Source organism: Callithrix jacchus, chromosome 9, assembly GCF_049354715.1.
Source record: "Callithrix jacchus isolate 240 chromosome 9, calJac240_pri, whole genome shotgun sequence".
Classification (NCBI taxonomy): domain Eukaryota; kingdom Metazoa; phylum Chordata; class Mammalia; order Primates; family Cebidae; genus Callithrix; species Callithrix jacchus.
The window spans coordinates 64,457,339-64,481,998 of NC_133510.1; the positions used below are offsets into that span (position 1 = coordinate 64,457,339).

Consider the following 24,660-nt stretch of genomic DNA (forward strand, 5'->3'; position numbering starts at 1 on the left):
ACTGAGTGGTATCTCCCAGGCAGGATACCTGGGGATCATGGACCCACTTGAGGAGGCAGTCTGTCCATTATCAGAGCTTGAATGTTGTGCTGGGAGATCCTCTGCTTTCTTCAGAGCTGCCAGGCAGGGATGTTTAAGTCTGCTGAAGCTGTGCCCACAACCACCCCTTGCCCCAGGTGGTCTTTCCCAGGGAGGTGGAGGTTTTATCTATAAGTCCCTGACTGGGGTTGCTGCCTGTCTTTCAGAGATGCCCTGCCTAGAGAGGAGTGAATCTAGAGAGTCAGTCTGGCCACAGCGGCCTTGCTGAGTGGTGGTGGTCTCCACTTAGTCCAACCTTTCCAGTGGCTTTGTTTGCACTGTAAGGGTATAACTGCCTACCCAAGCCTCAGCAATGGCGGGCACCCCTACCTCCACCAAGCTCAAGCATCCCAGGTCAAGCTCAGACTGCTGTGCTGGTAGAAAGATTTTAAAGCAAGCAGATTTTAACTTGCTGAGTTCCCTGGGGGTGGGACCCACCAAGCCAGAAGACTTGGCTCCCTGGCTTCAGCCCCGTATTCAGGGAAGTGAACAGTTCTGTCTCACCGGTGTTCCAGACGCCACTGAGTATGAAAAAAAACTCCTGTGGCTAGCTCGGTGTCTGCCCAAATGGCTCTGCAGTTTTGTGCTGAAAACCCAGGGCACTGGTGACATAGGCACCAGAGGGATATCTCCTGGTTTCCAGGTTGCAAAGACTATGGGAAAAGTGCAGTATCTGGCCTGGAGTGCACTATACAGTCCCTAATGGCTTCTCTTGGCTAGGAGAGGTAGTTCCTCTACCCCTTGTGCTTTCTGGGTGAGGCGATGTCCCACCCTGCTTCAGCTGGCCCTTCTTGGGCTGCACCCACTGTCCAACATGAGATGATGAGTCCCAATGAGATGAGCCAGGTACCTCAGTTGGAAATGCACAAATCGCTTGCCTTCTGCGTTGATCTTGCTGGGAGCTGCAGACCAGAGCTCTTCCTATTCGGCAATCTTGCCAGCAATCGGAAATCCATTCTTCTTCTATTTTACATATGATGCATTTATAGCAGTTAGCTTAAAGATTTGATTATCAAAGAACAGTTTTTTAAACTATTTTGGACTATATACAGGGACTGATGAAGAATTACTAACTTAATACATGACACCTGCATAAACAACTTTCAAGCAATTAAAATTACAAAATAAACCCAAGTTTAGATCCAGTCAGTCATTTAACCTTTATTTAATGGATCAGAGGGCATTTGTTGGATTTGGGGCATAGTCATGCTGGGCATAGTCATTTTGGGCATAGTCATGCTGTTCTATCTTTTCTTATCAGTTACTATTGAGAAAATAAAGAGTCATCAAGGAGAGATTTGGGTAAATGAAATTTTAAGAATAAAAACAAAAATAACTTTATGACTAGGACCAAAAATTTTTTCATAAGTTGCATTATGAACCATAACATTTCCTTTCATATCTACTTCTATTTGCTTATCAAAAACTGTGCTATGCTGTTCACAACAGCAAAGACTTGGAACCAACCCAAATGTCCATCAGTGATAGACTGGGTAAAGAAAATGTGGCACATATACACCATGGAATAGTATGCAGCCATAAAAAAGGATGAGTGCATGTCCTTTGCAGGGATATGGATAAAGCTAGAAACCATCATTCTCAGCAAACTAACACAAGAACAGAAAACCCATCACTGCATGTTCTCACTCATGGGTGGGAGTTGAACAATGAGAACACATGGATACTGGGAGGGGAACATCACACACCAGGGCCTGTCGGGGGGTGGAAGGCAGGGGAGAGATAGCATTAGGAGAAATGCCTAATGTAGATGATGAGTTGATGTGCGCAGCAAACCACCATGGCACATGTATACCTGTGTAACAAACCTGCACATTCTGCACATGTACCCAGAACTTAAAGTTTAACTAAAAAAAAACCCTGTGCTATAATGATAAATTGAAAATGCATCTTTTTCAGTGAATAATTTAAAATTAAAATATCCTTGTGTGTTCTCTTAAAGGAAAAATATATCAAATGCACTGTAACTCCTATTAGGCTTTAAAAAAAAGTCTAGAATCTCTGAGGTCCTCATGGATCTTGCTTCTAGAACCTAGAAGTCTTATTAATGGACTTGTTTGCTTCTCTCTGGGAGGTACTGTCTCCCAGAAGATAAAGGAAATCTCAATGCTGCAATTATCTGAAAAAGTTATAGCAAAACCAAAGCCCTTATAGAGAAGTGCTGTTGATATTTGGCAGTATTGAGAGATGACAAAGAGCTCAAGTCCTCTACTTGCATATCCATGGAAGTCTATCTTCTTGCCTTGAAAGCATAGGAGCCTCTGAGAATGCAGGGTAGATAATATCCTGTGGATTGATTCCCCAGCTTCACTTTGCATAACTATGGACTATAGTTCCTGGAATTACTTTAGTTTTGGCAGAATGTGATTTGGAAAATTCACCTTGACTCTCTTCTAAAAAGAATTATAAATTTTTTCAGGAAATCAACTACTAAGAAAAGGACCGTTTTTAAAATAAAGCAATGAGGCATATAAACCGCATTTATCTATGGGAAGAATCTAAAGCTGGAAAGACAAGTGTGCATTTGTGGGGGATAATTTATTTTATTTCAAAGTAATTATTTTTCAGTACTTATAATTATGACAGTCATTAATTAACTTTATGTTTACCCTTTCTAGAATCAAAACAATAAACAGAGGAAAACATTGGAATTCTGCTGCTTCATTTTTAAGAGAATCTGACAAGTTACTAAACAATACAAGGTAAAAGTAACTTTTAAAACATGTAAGTTTTGAAAAATAAGTCACAAACTGACTACTTGTTGTTGGCTTCTCCAGGAAGAACTCCCTTTTCCAGGTAAAAAACAGTCATCAGTAATACATTTATTAAAATTTATAATGTTATAATGTTTATAACATTTATGACATAAATTTATTTTAATAAATAAATTTGTTTTTTACATTTTTCTCTGATTCTGCATGCTCATTATTCAACTTTTTTCTATATAATAAAATGTATTGAATTATTATCATTCACTAGATTCAGAACATTGTGTTGACAATACACAGCAAACAAGCTGAGTTTGATGTTAAGGATATTATTGTCAAGTAAGGAATAATTAATATTTAAGAATAATATTATAATGTTGGAGTGGGTTTGATAGGAATAAATCTTGTAAATTAAAATAATCTGTGTTCTTACCTCTAGGTGAGAATAAAAGGAAGATAAATGAGATATATCATTTTTCAAAAAATGATGTTTCATGCTTTCTTTCACTTCTTAAATATCTTACACATCTCCAGACCCTAAGTGCAATCTCATGTAAGATCTTACTACTTTTTAACATTTACATATTTAATTTTTGATAAAACTGGTGAATATTTTATTTGATAATATATTATGCAACTTTTCGCTTAATAATTCTTTGCTCAGGCAAAATATTCCATTTCTCCAAGATTTCTTTTTTCTCTCTAAACTTTTAATAGATTGATTCCTCTCCTCAACTGAGAATGTTTTGTCCAAAAGCAATCATATATATTATTAACCTTCAACCTAATAAGCACTATTTGGTATGAACAGTGAAACTGAGCACTGAGAAGTATAATAAAAATAATGGCTAACATTTGCTGAATACTTACTTTACCATAAGCGGTGCTAAGTGATTTATGTAGATATGTCATTTTCTATTCCCAATAAACCTTTGAGGATTCTCGTTTCCATTTTATATATGAGAATACGGTAGCATAGAGAAAGAACATAAGTAACATGTCCAAAGTCCCATTTAGAAAGTGAGAGAAGCAGAAGTGGAATCTAGATTTATTTTAATCTAAAGCCCATACTAACCACCGCAGTATTAGATAGTTTTTATGTTTTTCTCTGTTACTGCATAATCATTACCATTCAACTCTTATCTATGATAAATATGTATTGATTAATTGCCATTTACCAGACACATAAAGTTATGCTGACAATACATGGAGAACAAATTAAATTTTGTCTTAAGTAAGTTATTGTCAAGTGATGAATAATTAATATGTAATCTCAATATTAAAATATGGGGTGACAGTTGGTCTCTTCCAATTGCCTTTAGATGAGACATTTTGACCCAGGTTGAAGAATTAGAGATTTTATTTTGAAAATATGAAATTTTAACTAAACTCTAAAGTACAAGCAGAAGTAAGGTAGGGGAATAGGAGGGGCCCTTTATCAAAAGGTGATATAGTACAGTGATTAATCATTAATGATAATTAAAAGCATAGATTCTGGAGCCAGTTTTCTTGGCTTCAAATCTTGATTCTGACTCTAGTAAGTGAATTTCAGCAGACTTCATTTCTCTGTACCTCAATTTCCTCATCTGTAAATTTGAGAGTATACTAATACCCACCTCATGTTATTATTGTATGGATTACATGAACTATTATGAAAGCGTTTAGAAAAATGTCTGCCACATAAAAAGTGCCATATACATATTTTTTATTATTGCTGCCTACACAGAAACATGCACATAAAGCCCTTAGGGCAAAGAAAGATGGCTTGTATTATGAATATATGTAATTAAAAAATCTATTTGAGTGGTAATGAGTTAACAATGGCTACAAAAGCTGTATTCAGGGCAAATAAAATTATAATAAACAATGTCCCCATTTGCATCCTTTGCAGTATTAATTTCTAAAGTAACTCCTTTATCTGTAGAAGGCTTCTACTGTAGATCTGTTCTTAAAGAACTACAAGTCACATGGGCACATAGAGTGGAAAAAACACACACTGGAGCCTTTTGGAGGGTGGAGGGTGGGAGGAGGGAAAGGATCAGGAAAAATAACTAATGGGTACTAGGCTTAATACCTGGATGATTAAATGATCTCTACAGCAAAACCCCAAGACACAAATTTACCTATGTGACAAACCTGCACTTACATCCCTGAACTTAAAATAAAAGTTAAAAAAAAAAAACTTCAGGTCTTGGGATCAAGAAATGAAAGGAAGTTTTCTTTATGAAAGGGTTCTGATGGCCCGTCTGGGAAAGAAATTCTTGAATATGAGTACTAATAATTTTGTGCTTGGTATATGACTTCCATCAGAATCCAGTTTTCATGACCTGCAAAAGGTAATTGTGCTTTTCAAGTAGGTTTTATTTTTTTTAACTCAATCACTTTCTTCATATCTGTTGGTACTCCCAATTAAGCCCCCATTTCCCTAAACTTGACTACTAATATCTACTACTGATACCCAAGTATCTCCAAACCCAAACTACCTCATGTGCTTCCCAAAGTCATTTAATAAATTAGTTGTGCTGTTTTCCAGTCACTGCTTCATGATGGTGAAGTTATTGTGCAAAGCATGAGTGGGAAATGTATAGAGAAGTGATCCTTGTAAATGTGAAAGGCATTTGGGTAGAAAAGCATTAGATGCAGAGGTAAGAAACCTAACTCTACCACCTAAAGAATTAAGAAATACAACCAATCTTTGGTTTCAGCAACAATTGGTTGGCTTTAAGTCACAGCATATTTATGAGGCTAAAATGAATAATGATTGTAAAATAGCTTTGTAAATCCTAATACTATTAGAAATTATTTGTAATGCTAGGATCCATGCCAAGAGTTTATTTGTATATTTTGCCTTGTGCCTCTCAGCAGGTTTCTACCATGGGTGACAGGGGAACAAGCAATCGCTCAGAAATGACTGACTTCATTCTTGCAGGCTTCAGGGTCTGCCCAGAGCTCCACATTCTCCTCTTCCTGCTATTTCTGTTTGTTTATGCCATGATCCTTATAGGGAATGTTGGGATGATGGCCATTATTATGACTGATCCTCGGCTGAACACACCAATGTATTTTTTCCTAGGCAATCTCTCCTTCATTGATCTTTTCTACTCATCTGTTATTGCACCCAAGGCTATGATCAACTTCTGGTCTGAAAGCAAGTCCATCTCCTTTGCAGGCTGTGTGACCCAGCTCTTTCTCTTTGCCCTCTTCATTGTGACTGAGGGATTTCTCCTGGCGGCCATGGCTTATGACCGCTTTGTTGCCATCTGCAACCCTCTTCTCTACTCTGTTCAAATGTCAGCACGTCTCTGTACTCAGTTGGTGGCCGGTTCCTATTTTTGTGGCTGCATTAGCTCAGTTATTCAGACCAGCATGACATTTACTCTGTCTTTTTGTGCTTCTCGGGCTGTTGACCACTTTTACTGTGATACTCGCCCACTTCAGAGACTGTCTTGTTCTGATCTCTTTATTCATAGAATGATATCTTTTTCCTTATCATGTATTATTATCTTGCCTACTATCATAGTCATTATTGTATCTTACATGTATATTGTGTCCACAGTTCTAAAGATACGCTGTACCGAGGGGCGTAAGAAGGCTTTCTCCACTTGTAGCTCTCACCTGGGAGTCGTGAGTGTGCTGTATGGTGCTGTCTTTTTTATGTATCTCACTCCTGACAGATTTCCTGAGCTGAGTAAAGTAGCATCCTTATGTTACTCCCTGGTCACTCCCATGTTGAATCCTTTGATTTACTCTCTGAGAAACAAAGATGTCCAAGAAGCTCTAAAAAAACTTCTAGAGAAGAAAAATACTATTCTTTGATTATTATTTCTCTTTCACCAATGGTACTGTGGCTATTTATTTAATACACCTGTGGTCATTAATAAAAGTTACCCTCCTAAATGTCATAAAAATACTCTTAGTAAATTGTTTCATGTGATGTATTCTTTCCATATTTTACTTTTTATCCCCAAGATATCAGTAATTCTGAAAATCTTGGATGTTGGAGACACCCTGAATATCAGGGAAGTATTTTTATTGATAAACCCTCTCCCTGGTCTTCAACATTTTATTTCACGTAATTTATATCTGTTGATTCTTGTGGCATACTGTAGAACAGCATTTTGAGTTTTGTCATAGTGCTTTAGCATAGTTTTGCCTGGTTTTCATCTTTTGGATTGCCCATCCCTCCTACACACAGTCATGGGTAGTTGACGAATCCTTGGGCATAAAACCAAAATCCAGACATTTTGCCAAAAGTACTTATAGAGATCACAAAGTGGGGCTCCTGAAAGAACGTGGTTGGTCATCAGAGAAACCCTTCCTGGGCTGCATGGAAGATTGATTAAAGGGGGATTGGACTGAAGTCAGGAAACCTGCTAGAGTCGTTTATAATGTTAATATGGGCTTCAAGCCATGCCAATATTAATGAGCAAAGACAGATTTTTTAAATCTGGAAAACAGTGTGGCAATTTCCCAAAGAACTTAGAAGTATCGTTTGACTCAGGAACCCTATTATTGGGCATATACTCCCAAAATATAAATTATTTAACCACAAAGGCATACACACATGTATGTTTACTGCAGCGCTATTCACAATAACAAACACATGTAATCAACCTAAATGCTCATCAATGATAGACTAAAGAAAAAAAGGAGATATTGAAGTAACACAGAAATTAGAAAGAGTAAGCAGTCATATGATCATTTCATAACAAAGTTACAGAAAAAGGAGATATTAAAGTAACAAAAAAACTAGTAAGGGCAAGCAGTCATATGATCATTTTGTAACCAAGTGAAGGCTCCACTGCTCACCACTTGCAAAGCCAATGACAAGGACAAAGAACAGTGAAAGGAAAGTAACTTTCTTTCCAAAACTAACAATGGATAAACAGCCAGCTCATAGCTCTAACTTTAGGCTGAAGAGAGGGGCATAAAAGGAGGAGCTTTATATGAAAGACATACAGGAGTTGTTCTGAATACAAAGTCTGTGTGCCTTGTTTCAGAGGCTCCATCCATGTTGCTGCAAAGGTTGTGACTTCATGCTTTATATGGCTGCATAGTATTCCATGGTGTATATGTACCACATTTTTTCAGTGCTTTCATCGACCGTTAACTTATTCTCTGTATTAATTTTCTGACTAATATCAGCATGGTGTTTACAGTAGAGACAAGATATGAGTTCCTAAAAGTAAGGGTTATAGTCTATTCAGATTTTGAAAACAGTGAATATCTCTTTGTATAAATTATGTGAAAAGAAGAATCAAGCACTTATGCAACTGTTTTTGTTTTATTATTTTGTTCAGTAAGTATAAGGTTATTCCACTTTGATTTCTATGTTCAAATTCCGAAGGGAGGAAAAGAGTTAAGGAAAGATGGAAAAAAGGTTGAGAAGAAAGAAGGCAAATAAAAGTCTGATTTCATTGTGGTTAGAAAATGTATACAAAACCAGTATTGCTTTTAGCAGACAAGAATTTATGTCACAACTAAAAATTTATGTGGCCATAGAGGCAAAAATAATGAAAGACATAATAATATGAGGTTGATATGTAAAATGATGAAGCTTTTATCAAGATCTTAAGATTTCCTTCTAACATAAGACATACAATATTATACATTATTTTTCTATAGTAAATAAACTAAATAATTATTAAAAATAAAATAAGACTATTAATTTAACTTTATTTTTATTATAAATAAAAATCTGAAGTAAACTATAATGTCTATGAGAAATATCTTCCACTAAGGGAGGTAACTTTCAGTGGCAGTAATAAAATCAACAAACAAAACAAAACTCCTCCTGTTTCCAATACTTTCCCAAAATCTCCATTTCCTCAAAGTATACTTTGAAGGAACTCTGCATTTTATTTGCAAAGAAGTATATCTGAAAAGACTTACCAATCAGATTGAACTCTTCACTAGGAAGACTTTTTAAAAATAGTAATCTATTCTTTTTGTTCACTGGTATTTTTTAAAATATGGGAAACAATACAATGAATATTTATGTGGGTTTACCAGTTATTTTTATTAAAGCATTATTTATTTCCTTCATTTTTACCATCTCTCCAGTTTCATCTATGTCTCACCTATGAAGAATGAGCTAAACAGGAGCAACTCAAAGGTGTCTGAATTTATTCTGGTGGGATTTAGAACACTCCCAAAGCTACAGGTCTTCTTATTCCTGGTGTTCTTGATGTTTTACATGGTTAATGTGGTGGGAAATACAATCATGATAACTGTAATGAAGATGGATTACAAGTCTTTGCTATTGTGAACAGTGATGCAATAAACATATGTGTGCATGTGTCTTTATAATAGAATGATTTATCATCCTTTGGGTATATACCCAAATGTCCATCAATGGTAGACTGGATAAAGAAAATGTGGCACATATACACCATGAAATACTATGCAGCCATAAAAAAGGATGAGTTCATGTCCTTTGCTGGGACACAGATGAATCTGGAAACCATCATTCTCAGCAAACTGTCACAAGACCTTTTAATACAGAAATGTAGATGCAAATGATGTTATGTACACATACATGTATGCATACATATATGAATTTATGTGGCTGTGTACATATACATATATACATATGTATGTCTGTCAACTAAGAGACTACCAGCAGCTAAACAGCAATAACATTGAATGCACATCACCCATATCTTGATTTCTCCACTAAAAGGAACTAGGGATCCTTGGAGAAAAGGCTAATTTCATATCAGATGGGCAAAGACAGAAAAATATGATAGGTTGTTTTGTGTAAAAAAGTATAAAGTTTTAAAAGAATGTTAGAGATAAGTCAAAAACAAACATAGAAGCTAGCTCAAAGAAACTCCCACCGGTTAAATTGGGGACAATTTGAGCAACAAAATAAATAATGTCAATAATATATTATAACGCATTAAATAGGCCAGGTACTAAGGCTCACACCTGTAATCCCAACACTGTGGGAGGCCAAGGAAGGCAGATTGCCTGAGGTCAGGAGTTCAAGACCAGTCTGGCCAACATGGTGAAACCCCATCTCTACTAAAAATACAAAAATTAGCTGGGCATGGTGGTGTGTGCCTGTAATCCCAGCTATTTGGGAGGCTGAGGCAGGGGAATTACTTGAACCAGGGAGTGGAGGTTGCAGTGAGCTGAGATCACACCACTGCACTCCAGCCTGGATGACAGAATGAAACTCCATCTCAAAAACAAAAACATTAAATAAAATAGAAAACCATGAGTTCATGCTGATATAAATAAATAAATTGTTCAAAACTTAGAGAAGTAGAATATCTATATGGACTCACAATATTTAATAAAAATATTAATTACAAAAAAAGAAAGTAAATTTACAGAGGATAAAGATAGCAGATACTATTTTAATCAAATGATCAAGTAAACATCACCAGGTTTGGGACAGATTGACATTGTGTGCCACTGAGAGAACATAATGTAAACATGACTCACTCCACTTGCTTGATAGTCCTGCCAAGGATACATTCCTGAATTCAATCATTAAGAAAATCAGAAAAACACAAATTGAGGGACATTCTACCCAATAACTGGCCTGAAATCATCAAGAATATCAAGACAAAAAAAATCAAGGAACATCAAAGAAATACTGAGGAAATGTTCTATATTTAAGAAGACTTACACATACATCTGGATGCAAAATGTGACTCTAAACTTTAAATATTACCTTTCCTTTTACTATCAATGATGGCTTTGGGACAATTGGTCAATTCCGAGGTTTAGAAGATAGTAAAGCAATCCCGATTCTAAGTACAGAAATATGATTATGCAGGAGAATGTCTTTGTTGGTAGGAATTGCACAAGAAAGTGTCTGGGGAAGATGGAGTATTATGTTGGCAACTTACTCTCAAATGGTTTATTTTAAAAGATTTTTATTTTCTGCCAGAAATTCTCTATAAGTTTTAGATTATTTCTAAATTTAATGTTTCTCTAAACTCATGTTTAGCTTGTGATCCACTTATATAGCACTACCCTATAGCACTATAGTACATTTTTTGACCAGTCAAGGGTATTTGGAAATAGGTTAAAAATATCTTTCATGTGAATGGAAGATATACTCTGCTCCAACTGTGAGAAGGAGAATATTGTCTGAGTTTACTCTATATTTTTAGAGCCCCTTCCTTGCTCAGCTTTCAAAATCAAGTGTTCCGGAAAATGCCCAGTCTCTCTCCAAAAGGCTGGCTGTGTATTGTCCTTATATTTTACTCTCAAATTCAAGAATATTTTTACTTGGACAAATTTATTACAAGGCAACATAGAGCTGCAAAGAGAGCTAGGAAAAAAAATCTTTCCTACAGAGAGACAAATGCTCTGACGAATTTGATAATTTTTAAGAGAAATAATAGCAAAATGTATAGCAAGGGACGCTTAACATTCTCCATTAGAGACACATAGTTTTTTAACAGTGTATGAGCCAAACTCATTAATTTAGGGTCATTTTTTTCCCTAAACTTCTCTAATGCCTATTCTCAAGCCCACCATTCTCATTGCCACTTACTCTCATTTGTCATCTGGCTCCTGTCTGTGACTGTCAGGCAGACTCTGGTCACATGCTCATTTTGCTGTTAAACTGAAACTACTAAAACTACTGTCCAACCAGTTTGTGAATTTACCACCCTGAACACCAAAGTCAAGATGCTTCCCTGGAGATTCCTTGACCTTTTACAATCTGTTAGCCTCTCACAGCAACACTAGCTCGCACCTAACTTGCAAAGTGGTCTTTTCCCAAGGCCTAAGGGTAACAGAAAAAGGTCAAAGAAAGTTGCTTAAAACTGGTGCTAGACCTAACACTTTTAAATGTCTCTCAATAACCTCACCACAGAACTTGTCACTGCTGTATTTTTGCCAGTGGCTCTCACATCTGCTATGGTTTTGTGCCCTCTTTATCTCTCCTTATAATCTCTCTGCAATTGCTAGCTCACTTTGCCAACACACCTTTAAAATCATGCCCAGCTTACTTTGAGCCATCTATTGTATGTCTCAAATTTAATTAAGGTTCTGTTAAACATAAATGCTGCTGACTTAGACTTTCTGCCCTTGGTCATGCAAATCTCATGATGAATCCAAACTTCTCATTTTTTTTAACATTAACTAAATCAAATTCCTACAGATGGCTCTCTGTCCTGGAACAACCTAATAGACAAATATTGCAAAAATGCTGTATATCCCCACCCTCTTCTAGTTAACTCAATAATACAAAATTTGCTATAATATTTTTAAATAGTAAGTAAACTATTTTATAATATTTTTAATCATATCTCCAAAATTATCTCCAGCATCATACTAATAAACTCCTAAAGGTATTTCTATTAAATCTTTAATCAATTAAGAAGGCCTACTTTCATAATTATTTAATATATCCTGGGTAGGTGCCCCCTGAGATGTTAATAAATTTTGCATTTACCAGTGACCAAGAAAACAACCAGTGGCTTTCAAATCAACTGTGATGTTTCTCCTTAAGAATGTTCATGGGACAATAGTAAAGTTAAAGCAATCTTCGTGATACTAGTAGTAATGATGGAGTGGCAGACTTCAAATTGTGTCATTTGACTGAGAGAGCCAAGAAAAATTTCATTTAAATGATAATAGCTGCTTTGGCTTATTAGTCAAAAAGATGGATGTGGTACAGTGATCTCCACCTATAGTTAGTTAATCATGGGGAATGAAATAAGTGGGTACCCCAGAGACAGAGAGACACACAGAGAGAACCAATCTACTCAACAGAGACCTAACTTAAGCCACTATCATTCACAACCTGTTCATTTTCCAATTCTGTCAGTCACCAAAATGAAGAAGTCTAGATACCCCTGAATAAGGTTCTCGTTTGAATACCAAAGATATGAGCTGAAATCCTTCCAACAAACCTTCTCTGAATATTTTGGTGGCTGATTTTTGGCTGACTAAACACTAAAGAAAAGTATACACCCAAACATTTTGTGGACCTTTAGAGATATTTGGATCCTGTTTTAGAACTACCACCAAATCTTAAGAACACAGAATGTTACCCAGGCTACTCATCAGAATGAAGGACTCCAGAGGGAAAGACAGGAAATGAATGGGGTTTTGATGTGTCTTCATGTCCTAACAGGTATCATGGAACCTAAAAATCCATAGTGCACTTTCCACTTCCTAAGTGTACATGTAATTGTGGTATAAGGATGAAGAAATTGGTAAACGTGCACAGTTGATCCATGACGTAGAGTAAGGACTAATAAAGTAATGAGGGACAAATGGAATTTCATGGAGCCCCTTGCTAAAATGCTCTATTAAAAGCTCTACAGATCACAAGAGGAATAGCAGAGAATTAGTGTCACCAGCAAAGATGAAAAAGAAATGTGACGCTTTCTTCATATTTATCATATAGTTTAGCCAGTGAAAGGATAGGGCTCTTGAGAGTCAGTTTAGTTTATCATAATTTTATCAAATGATGTGTGTAGTGGTAGTTATTAAAACAGATATGATTCTTAATAGAACAAAAACATTCTGTGCATGATAATATATTATTTATATATTTATTTAAAAATTTTTCTCCTTTCTGCCGAAGATAGAACAAAATCACTTTGTTTGTACTTTACAACAAAAGAAATAAGTATTTGCCATCCTGCCTCAGCCTATTCTCTATTTTCATGTGGTCCAAAAGAAATTGAGGAGCTGTACTCTTTCATTAATTCTGCCTCCTTTTTAAATAAGGAAAAATAAATGCATGTATTTCCCAAACTCTCCAGCAGACTATTTACTTCAACTGATTTAAGTATATTTTAGTAAAATATGTTTCCAGTCCTGAACTAGTTGTTACTAAATGGGAATTAAAGCACCATAAGAGTAAACTAAAGATCTACCAGTGGTGATAGAAACTTTTCTGATGTGAGAATTGTCAGGAAGAAAGAAGACAGTGCCTCCCTATGTAGGCAACCGGGAGTATCTACTACACTACATGTACCCCACAAAATTAAAACCATCCAGGATGCAGATTAGAACAACCTCACTGGATATGGAATCTGAGCAACTGAGATCAAAGGCAAGAGAACACCAAATACAAAGAGAAGTAAGAAATGTGTCATCAAGAACAGAAAATGAAACACCGCATATTCTCACTCATAGGCGGGTGATGAAAAATGAGAACACATGGACACAGAAAGGGGAGTACTAAACACTGGGGTCTATTGGGGGGAAAAGGGGAGGGCCAGTGGGAGGGGGAGGTGGGGAGGGATAGCCTGGGGAGAAATGCCAAATGTGGGTGAAGGAGAGAAGGAAAGAAAAGCACACTGTCTTGCATGCTCTGCTCATGTACCCCAAAACCTAAAATCCAATAAAAAATTAAAAAAAAAAAGAAATGTGTCATAAGAAATGTAACCTCACGGCCAGTTTCACAAATAAGGACTATAGGTCGGTGCAAATTTACTTCCTTGATAAATGTTTTAATACAACTTTAATATTTAATTAAATTGTTTATTTTCTCCATATTGAAATTTATATCTGTTTACATATTTATTTATTTATTTATTATTAACTATAGTAGGGAAGATGATAGCTTACCATCAGTACATAGATCACAAACTATTAAAATGGAATTCTCAACTATTTCATACAAGAATGGAAATCGACCAGGGATGTTAGACTAGGAGCTAAACATAGCAACACATGATATTTTGAATTGTGTCTCTTAAGGAATAGAATGACAATAATTTTGTAAGGCATGACTTTTTGCATTATGTTACATGTTGGAAGTTTGATAATTGTATAAATGGAAAGAAAAGAATTTGGACAGTGAAATAGATGAGATGGATTTTAGGATAATGAGTAGACACATGCTCAAAGATGGAACATAAGGATCTTATTCACTGGAATTTGATTTTCCAGCAGAAGAAAAAAGACCCTTAAATTTATTGAAGTAAATATTTCCTAGAGTAGCATTTGAAAAGTTTGGCTTGCATTTGAAATTTTTTTTGTTTTCTGTTTTCTAGTTTCCTGGAATGGTCAGGAGAAGCTCATCCTTTCCAGTGTTACAATTGTGTATGTGCAGACAGAGCAAAAGAAAATTTATATGACTAAATGTTTACCTTTTGCTTAAATCCAAAGCTAGTTTTTGTAGGTTGTCACAAAAGAAACCTACCTACGAGACACTCAACTGAGGAAGCTGATGCCAATCCTCACAGTGCCAAAAAATTTGAACAGGTGGATGCTTTAAAAGTGATAAAGAGACAAGGGGCCGGGCACAGTGGCTAATGCCTGTAATCCCAGAACTTTGGGAGGCTGAGGCAGGCTGATCACAAAGTCAGGAGATCGAAACCATCCTGGCTAACACGGTGAAATCTCGTCTCTATTAAAATACAAAAAATCATCCAGGCATGGTGATGGGCACCTGTAGTTCCAGCTACTCAGGAGGCTGAGGCAGGAGAATCACTTGAACCCAGGAGGCAGAAGTTGCAGGGAGCTGAGATTGCGCCAGTGTACTCCAGCCTGGTCAACAGAGTGAAACCAAATGAAAGAAAGAAGGAGCTATTTCAAAAATCTAGAAGCCATATTTTATAAACATAAGAATTATGGACACTAGTATTTGTAAAGTTTTTGGGTTTTGTTGTTTTATCTTTTTTTTTTTTTTTTACAAAATTGGGATAATTAGGAAATGACTTTGAAATGAATTCTTTTTCATTCATTTTGCTTTCAGTTCTGACATATCCTGCTTTTTTTCTTAACCCATCTTTTCCTTTTTCTTCATCTTCCTCTCCAGCCCTCAACAGTAGTTTGTCCTCATTGAGGTCACTAGGAAAATAGTTTACAAACATTCAGAATTTTTATTGATTTTATCACCTATTCTGGCATTGTGATATTAGGCAAAGTGATGTCTCATCCTCAACTCACAAGAGCAAAAATAACATAGTTCGGTATCGATCCACCCACTGAAACATTTTTATAATATTTTATTAGTTCAGCTACTTCAATCAACATAACAATTTAAATCTCATAATAAGGAGTTGAAACTATCTGAAGGCAAGAGGAGCAAGCTCTGGGTGCTAGTAAACAACGTTTAATTTAGTGACTTTAACATATTTGTGAAATTTATGTCAGTGCTTATCATTTGCAACTATCAGAGTCAGAGAATCTTAGTAATCCTGGTAATAGAAAACAGTATTCTATGTACCTTCACCAGAGTTCCATATCAGTACACCAAATATTAATAGAATTAATGTTAGGTAAACTCCAACATGACATCAAATTTAAAGACAAACTGAAGTATATCATGCTACAGATCAATCAGTATATGTGTATGTACAAAAAGTTATAACCAGGAAAAATAAAACAATGCATTACAGGTACTTTCAGGGTTTAAGATGCCTAATACAATCTTCAGTCTCTCAAGATCATATCATTATAGTAAAAGCTTTTTCAATGTGGATTTTGCATCAAGTTTTAAAGTCTCCTCTAAATAAAAACTTTTGATGTATAGGATGCAGAATGTGAACTTCAAACTCTCTTGGATGTAGTAATGTTTCAAAAGCAATCTACACATAATTTTAAAATAAAACACTTTGTTAATGAGAGCCAACAAAATGTGGCATGACATAGGGTTGTTCTGATGGAATCTCAATGGCACAAGTAACAAGAAAGTTATAAATTGGGCACTACTTTTTAAATGAGGCATATAAACCCAGAAAAAAAATTTACCAAGGAAAATCTTTATGGTAATTTAAAAGAAAGCAGTTTGTCTTGGATTTTCCATTTTTTTCTGGATTTATTTGAATATTTGAAGTGGTTTAGGCAATGCCACTTATGAGGTTATTCCCTGGAATACTGTAATCTATTATGGCTACAAAGCAGGATATGTAATCCAACATATTTAAGACTAAAGCAAATGGATCTAGGCTGCATTCTTATGCAATATTCTCCTGCCTATCCCCAGTGGTCTTTAAGTACTCACACTTAGTAGATGCATCAAAGAATGGCAGTCTAAGGCTGATGGGCATTCAGTATAAGTAGCAAAACCTCCAGACTAATAATAATTTACACCGAAAATTCATTTCCCAAGTGAGTTGAATTTCTATTGTGCTCTCAAACATTATTTTTATGAAATTAAGCATTAAGAGAAATGGCATATTGACCGGCGTTGGGAGGGGGGATAAATGTAACCTTGATTTGTTACGTCTTGTAGCTTCCTTCTCTTCTCCTAGATAAGAATAATTAACCTCAAATCCCTTCCCCTAATAAAATTTAATCTACAAATATGCATGCCATTGTACATTCATCAAGGGAGACTTCACCAACTAAACAAAAATAGAAAAAAATAGATCTAAAGATCCATATGCTAGGTTTTTACGATGTCGAGTATATGAACAAAACTGACAGTTGTATTTTATTTCTTAGGTTTAGATTTTGTCTTTGGTGATATTGCCTAGATTTAGGAATTGCAACTGTTTGTTTAAAGTATTACTTAAATCATTTGCAAAATACTAACTCTGACATGACTTTTTCTGGAATCTGGCTTCCCTTGATACTTGTCAAAGCTGTGGAGCAGTCTCTTAACTACCCTTTTCTAAACTGACATTTGAAGTTTAGGGCTAATCACATTTTTAAACATCTCATACCCAAACTAACACACAGATATATAGCAACAAACATACGCATGTATACATACGTGCACATATGTAATCCAACCATTCATGTAGGCTACTGTAAGGTATGCATGCATACATACACACACATATAATTCAACCATTCATATAGACTACTGTAAAACCTTGTGATATCTGTAACTGAGATTTTCAAGCTGACTTCATTTCAATATAGAACTTTCACTAGCTGCATATTTATAACCAATAATTGATATTATCCAGAAGATAGCATGAGCTGAAAACATCAGGGAATTATAAGAAAATGTTTTCATTAGAGAAAAACAGAGATGACTGTCATTCACAGAGCATTAAATAAAATATCTTGATTTAAACCAAATCAAAGCAATTTGCCCATATATCTTCTTCTTTGGCCCCTTTAATTCAACAAAGAGTATTATCTTCCTTAATGCTCTTAATGGAAAAGGTTATTTTTCCATTCTATTTCCTTTTCATCAGATACACATGCTCTCACATCTTTGGCATGTCATCAAAACCAAAACACAATACTAGCATTTATAACAAATGTCATTTGCATATCAACCAGCTGAGACACACAGTCTCCAAGTTAATCACCATATAAAGTATTTCCTGTATCTAAACTTCACCTAGGCAAGCAAAGAGAAATAATAAAATATTATACCTCCCCATTTCACCTAACATATTATTATGTGAAGATGCAGAAAGAAAGTGACAAATACATTACATTTACAGAAACATAACACATTTTCATAAATGTCCAGAACTTTCCAATTTAACATTTCCTTGGGAAAAAGTAATTTATGCATAACATTCATTATGGGAAATTATTCAACTTAAGGAGTTGCTTTAAAAAATAAATAAACTTGGTATTGTTCTGGGTGGGGGTCTGGGGAGCACAGCAACAATGGCAGGCCACCTCGTGCTCTACAACGGTGCCAAGATGCCCATCCTCGGGCTGGGCACCTGGAAGTCCCCTCCAGGCTGTGAAGGTGGCCATCGACTTTGGGTACTGCCACATCGACTGTGCCCACGTGTACCACAATGAGAATGAGGTGGGGGTAGCCATTCAGGAGAAGCTCAAGGAGCAGGTGGTGAAGCGTGAGGAGCTGTTCATCGTCAGCAAGCTGTGGTGCATGTACCATGAGAACGGCCTGGTGAAAGGAGCCTGCCTGAAGACACTCAGTGACCTGAAGCTGGACTACCTGGACCTCTGCCTTATTCATTGGCCAACTGGCTTTAAGCCTGGGAAGGAATTTTTCCCATTGGATGAGTCAGGCAACATGATTCCCAGTGACACCAACATTCTGGACATGTGGGCGGCCATGGAAGAACTGGTGGATGAAGGGCTGGTGAAAGCTATTGGCATCTCCAACTTCAACCATCTCCAGGTGGAGAGGATCTTAAACAAACCTGGCTTAAAGTATAAGCCTGCATTTAACCAGATTGAGTGCCACCCATACCTCACTCAGGAGAAGTTAATCCAGTACTGCCAGTCCAAAGGCATCGTGGTGACTGCCTACGGCCCCCTAGGCTCTCCCGACAGGCCCTGGGCCAAGCCCGAGGACCCTTCCCTCCTGAAGGATCCCAGGATCAAGGCAATCGCAGACAAGCACAATAAAACCACAGCTCAGGTGCTGATCCGGTTCCCCATGCAGAGGAACCTGGTGGTGATCCCCAAGTCTGTGACACCAGAATGCATTGCTGAGAACTTTCAGGTCTTTGATTTTGAACTGAGCAGCGAGGATATGACCACCTTACTCGGCTACAACAGGAACTGGAGGGTCTGTGCCTTGGTGAGCGCTGTCTCCCACAAGGATTACCCCTTCCATAAAGAGTTTTGAAGCTGTGGATGCCTGCTCATCCCTAAGTGACCTTTACCTGTGTTTCCTGCCTCATTTTTTTCCTTGCAAATGTAGTATAGCCTGTGTCATTCAGCAGTGGGACAGCGAGTGGCCAGCGAGAGCATGCCTGGCTTGATGTTGGATCTGACGAGGCCTGCCCGTAGAGTAGAAGTCTCTTCCAGTTTGCTTTGCCTTTCTCTTTGCCCCACTGGAGAAAGTACAACCTGAATACCCTTTCTGACCAAAGAGAAGCAAAATCTGCCAAGTCAAAATGGTGCCACTAACAGCTGAGTTTTGACTGCTTGGAACTGTAATCCTTTCAGGAAGACTTCTCTTTGCCTCAAATAGAAAGTGCTTTTGTGAAAATAAATAAATAAATAAATAAATAAACTTGGCTGAGTGCAGTGGCTCACGCTTATAATTCCAGCACTTTGGGAGGCCAAGGCGGGTGGATCATCTGAGGTCAGGTGTTTGAGACCAGCCTGGCCAACATGACGAAGCCCCATCTCTACTAAAATTACAAAAATTAGCCAGGCATGGTGGCACACGCCTGTAATCCCAGTACTTGAGAGGCTGAGACAGGAGACCCTCTTGAACTCGGGAGGCAAAGGTTGCAGTGAGCCAAGATGGCGCCACTGCACTCCAGCCTGGGTGACAGGGCAAGACTTCATCTCAGCAAATAATTAACTTGAACTTTAAATGTCTACATCTAGAAAACCAGGCAGTAAAAAATAATTGATACAAGAAACAGAAAAACAAATGAAAGCACATTTAGAGTAAAAATTTTTTCTTCCATAAGACTTTTTTCACGGCATCTTTAACATCCTTATTTCTTAAAGAGTAGATTAAAGGATTCAACATAGGTGTGAACAAAATGTAACATACTGAAGCCACTTTACGAAGCTCAGGGTTGTTTGGAGGCGTGAGATACACAAAAGAGACAGTTCCATAGAGCAAACTTACAACCCCCAAGTGGGAGCTGCAAGTGGAGAAGGCTTTCTTCCTCCCTTCACTGGAGTGAACCTGTAAAACTGTGGACACGATGTACATATAAGATACCACAATAACAACTATTGTGGGCAAAATAATGAGGACAGCCAAACTAAGTGACACCATCTTATTCATAAAGACATTGGAACAGGAGATCTTTTCAATCGGGTTAGAATCACAGTAGAAGTGATCAATGACTCGGGAGGCACAGAAAGACATAGAGAACGTGACACTGATTTGAATGATGGAACTGATCCAGCCACAGAGATAGGAACCAGCCACCAATTGGATACAGACACTTCTTGACATGCGAACAGAGTAGAGGAGTGGGTTGCAGATGGCAATGAAGCGGTCGTAGGCCATGGCTGCCAGAACAAAGGCCTCTGTTACCATGAAAAGTGCGTAAAGGAACAGCTGTGCCACACAACCTGCAAAGGATATGGTCTTTTTCTGAGATAGGATGTTGACCATGGCTTTGGGTACAATAACAGTAGAGTAGGAGAGATCAATGATGGAAAGATTGCCTAGGAAGAAATACATTGGTGCATTCAGCCGGGGATCAGTCACAATGATGCCAATCATGCTAAGGTTTCCCAGAAGAACCATCCCATAAATAATCAGGAATAGTAGGAAAAGGAGACTGTGGAGCTCTGGACGAACTCTGATGCCTACAAGAATGAAGTCAGTCACTTCTGAATGGTTGTCTCCTCCCTTGTCACCCATGGCAAATTTCTGCTTCAATGTATAATAGAAAGTCAGCAAATAAATGTTCTATACTTTCTCTACTATAACAAAAACACTTAACATTAAAGAAAACTTTACAGTTGGCATATGCCTTCATTGTCCCATTACATTTGCACACATGAGCAAATGAAAGATGAGAGCTATTTTGACTTGCCTAAGGTAATACAACTGGCTAACAATGGAGGTTGGACCCAGGTACAGTATTTTGTATTCAGCCTAGTAATAATTTCAACACAATGTAGTTTGATACTTTTGTACATCTCTCTACCTTGTTGCATAAGATGGTTTATGAGATGTCATTTGTGATTGAGATGTTGATTTCAAAATATTGTCGGCAAATTCCTAATACTAAAAAAAAAAAAAAGACTCATCCTTAAGTTTTAAAGTATCATGTAATATTCACTTTTCCTTTAAAAACACATTGTTTCAAAGTGGTAATAAGAAAACCAATAAGTAAGGGAAAAGAAAGCTAAAAGTACATTCCCAAGTAACATGAACTTGCTACCAAAAGAGCTCTTACAACCTCAGGGAAATTATCAGTCAACTGTCTTACTTAGAGATCTTTTATTTATTTGTTTTTTTTATTTCTTCTAAAAAAATGGGATACATATGCAGAACATGCAGGTTCGTTACATAGGCATACAGGGATCTTTTAAAATGCAACCAGTCTTCAGCTCCTGGAAATAGTTTAATTTTATTTAAGGACAAAAATAAAATGTAGACAATGTCTTTATGTTTTTTATTCTGTAAAACTTACTGATTCTGCTTTTATCTACATAAACCTGTCAAGGAGGTCATGTCATCAAACTTTTCTGAACTTGAGAAAAAAATAGGTGTAAATTAAGAAAATTATATTTGCTATACCATCTAATATATGATTTTATGCAGTCCATACTGTGTAAAATAATACATTAAGTTATATAGAAAATTTTTTGAACTCTTAAGCTGATGGTAAGAGTTCAGTAGTTTAAGAATAAATAACATTAATTTCTTAAATGCATCCAAATTAGCCTATTTGAATTTGGGTGGCCTATTAAGCAACCAAAACAACTTTGGTTAATTTGAAATATTTCTGGTTTTTGTCTTTGTGTAAAGCAACACACTCACTGTCTATTAAGTTGTCTATCAGTTAAAGATGATCATACCACATCGTTTCTTCTTTGGTGGCATTTAAACCAAATGTCATTCATCCTTCCGAGGAGTGGTATGGATAATAAAAACAAACAAATGATCCAGAAAATATCTTTGCCAAAATTGAAATAAGTGCCACACTAGCAATCGTAATTACAGAACGTGCAGAATTCCTCTTTGACTCTTCATCTTCCCTCAACTCTAAGAGGTGTAAGAGGTTTACTTTTTTTATTTTCCTGTGTTCTACAAAAGTCCCTCAGATCCCAAAGCCTTCAAGATCTTCCTTACATCTTTCATTTGTTACCTCTCTCAACGACCTCATCCAAAAAAGACTAAAATTAATTCAAACACCTTCAAATCAACAGAAAAAATGATTGAACACAATAATATTAGTATTCTCAGTCTCCACTGTCCTCACACCAACTGCCCCACCATATATTTGAAATCTATTCAAATAAATGTATAGTCATTTGGTTTTATTTGGGGAGATAAATTAGACTTACAGCTTAACATACACGAGAATGACTAAATTTGATTCCTAGAATAGAATGAAGCATTTTAGGTGTGAAGCTGAATGGAACAGTTTCAAACCTCAGCCATCATTTGTTGGTTTGAAATGAGAAAAGGAGATCAGTTATAGAGAATAGTAAGGACTTTTAAGACATGCTAAAATCATTTTACATGTATGTCTCCCTTCTGCAATATGTCACAAGCTTGTGACAATTAGTTTAATTGTGGTGACCGTTTCACAATGTATAGATATTAAAACATCAAGTCTTATACCTTAAGTATATATAATTTTTATATCAATGGCATATAAACTCTTAAAAAACTCACAAGCTTAACAAGCCTTGTTGTTTAATCTTATTTTTAAAAAAGGAAGAAATGGAGGAGGAGGAGGAGGGAAAAGAGCAGGAGAAAGAGGAAAAAACCCTTAAATTCTTATACCAAATCAAATGCTACTTTTTGACACTTTATGAAAGTGACATATTAGTTTTTTGAGAATTGATGCATTTCATCTGTCTGATTATCAACTAATACATTTAGTTAACATTTTAAAGCATCTATTCTGTGTCAAGTATTGCATTTGGCATTAAAAATGAAGACAAAAAAGAATTAAATGTAATTCCAACTTACAATATGTTTGGTACATGAGATGAGATGTTTATTACAAGGTAATAACCACCTTTGATTTATTACTAAATGACCAATAATAAATAAATAAACTCACTCCTAAATTTTTAAAGAACACTTATTTTTAAAATACTAAAGATGATAAAACTTTTAGGTAAGAGGTTCTTGGAACATAGCAACTTTAGTACAGATAGGCTTTTGAGAGCAAGCCTGACTTTAGAATAATTACAGAATTATAATTATAGAATTTGCATGCAAATTTATAGGATATTGACCATGAAAATATTTTCATGCAAAATTATAGAACATTGACTATGAAAAGATTCATCTCCATTAATAAAAAATGTTAAAGAGCCAATTTTGGTATGGAATAATTGGAATAGAGATAAAGGAGAATTTTTATGATTGTGAGGTTTTCTAAGCAGTGAAACAAGAAAGATTATAGAATACACATCACTAGGACTAGATTTTATATATCAAGTATCATGCTCCCAGTCTGATTTAGCTATGATCTTTCTTCAAGCAACGAGATAGGAATACTGAAGTTTATTTTCATGTTGATAATTTTTAATCTGTGGCATAGAACATTTTGAAACTTGAGAAAAAATATATTGAAGCATATTAAACATGTTCTGGCTGGCTTATAATACTAAAAACGTATGATTTATTGTTTTATAATTATTCTTACCTGAACCTATGTTTCTTCTGTCTTACAAACTGTTTACATGAAACAGTAAAGTTCCAAATTCTTTTTACTTCCTTCTATAAAAAAATTAAAAAGTATAAATGATCAATGGCCACATCAAAATTAAATATCTCAAATGATGTTTAATCCCCAGCAAAAATAAGTACCCTTATAGGCATGGTATGACCATGTTCTTAGCGGTTATGCCTAGGTCCATAATTTCCCATTACCATTATTAAAGTTTGTTCTTTAATTTTGTTTGAAAACCTGTTACAGATGTCTTCCTGCACACAGGATGAAGACGATGGACTGGGAATCTCTGTAGTTTTCTCAGCAAATAATGGGTATTTCCCTACAAAAACTGAATAAATGTTAATTGAATCTATGAAATCAAACTGCGTGAAAATCTTTTGCCTCCCTGCTGACACATTTCAGAGGCCTTAGATTGAAGATGAGAGCAAAATGGAAATTTAAGGTGAATGAAACTCCCTGATCCCTGGTGACCTACAAAGATAGCAGCAGCTAGAATTCATAGTAGTCTTAGTTTTTTCCAATCTCATGAAATTATTCAGAGAATTGCAGCATAACATTTTACAGAATTTTGGAGGCAGAAGTTCCTCTGAGAGAAGGCTGAAAAATAAGTCAATTATAACTTCATAACAAGGTTAAACTCTAGAGCCATCCCATGAGGACATACAAGGAGCAAAAACTAAGTGTGATTTCTT

The 24,660-nt window shown here is 36.2% G+C and overlaps 2 protein-coding genes, 1 long non-coding RNA gene and 1 pseudogene across 4 annotated transcripts; 3 read left to right on the forward strand and 1 right to left on the reverse strand.

The window, feature by feature from the left end:
* Positions 1-2,282: 2,282 nt before the first annotated feature.
* Positions 2,283-9,115, forward strand: LOC108593156 (uncharacterized). 2 transcript variants are annotated; one of them, XR_001913536.4, is made up of 3 exons: positions 2,283-2,370; positions 2,715-2,798; positions 8,868-9,115. It is a non-coding gene; the product is annotated as an uncharacterized LOC108593156 (long non-coding RNA). The 2 variants fall into 2 exon arrangements; XR_001913534.4 differs by having other exon boundaries at positions 2,291-2,612.
* LOC100394045 (olfactory receptor 9K2) lies at positions 5,597-6,725 on the forward strand. Its single transcript, XM_054238459.2, has one exon. The coding sequence runs from the start codon at positions 5,613-5,615 to the stop codon at positions 6,618-6,620; it is 1,008 nt and encodes a 335-aa protein (XP_054094434.2). The 5' UTR covers positions 5,597-5,612; the 3' UTR covers positions 6,621-6,725.
* Positions 9,116-15,725: 6,610 nt separating the features above from the next.
* OR9K2 (olfactory receptor, family 9, subfamily K, member 2) lies at positions 15,726-21,285 on the reverse strand. Its single transcript, XM_002752568.6, has one exon. It carries the CDS (start codon positions 20,962-20,964, stop codon positions 20,023-20,025), a length of 942 nt encoding a protein of 313 aa, XP_002752614.1. The 5' UTR covers positions 20,965-21,285; the 3' UTR covers positions 15,726-20,022.
* Positions 18,315-19,351, forward strand: LOC128928561 (aldo-keto reductase family 1 member B1 pseudogene; annotated as a pseudogene).
* Positions 21,286-24,660: the final 3,375 nt, after the last annotated feature.

Coding starts and splice junctions, on each gene's coding strand:
- LOC100394045 (XM_054238459.2), top strand. CDS start 5,613: ATGCTAGGATCCATGCCAAGAGTTTATTTGTATATTTTGCCTTGTGCC.
- OR9K2 (XM_002752568.6), bottom strand. CDS start 20,964: ATGGGTGACAAGGGAGGAGACAACCATTCAGAAGTGACTGACTTCATT.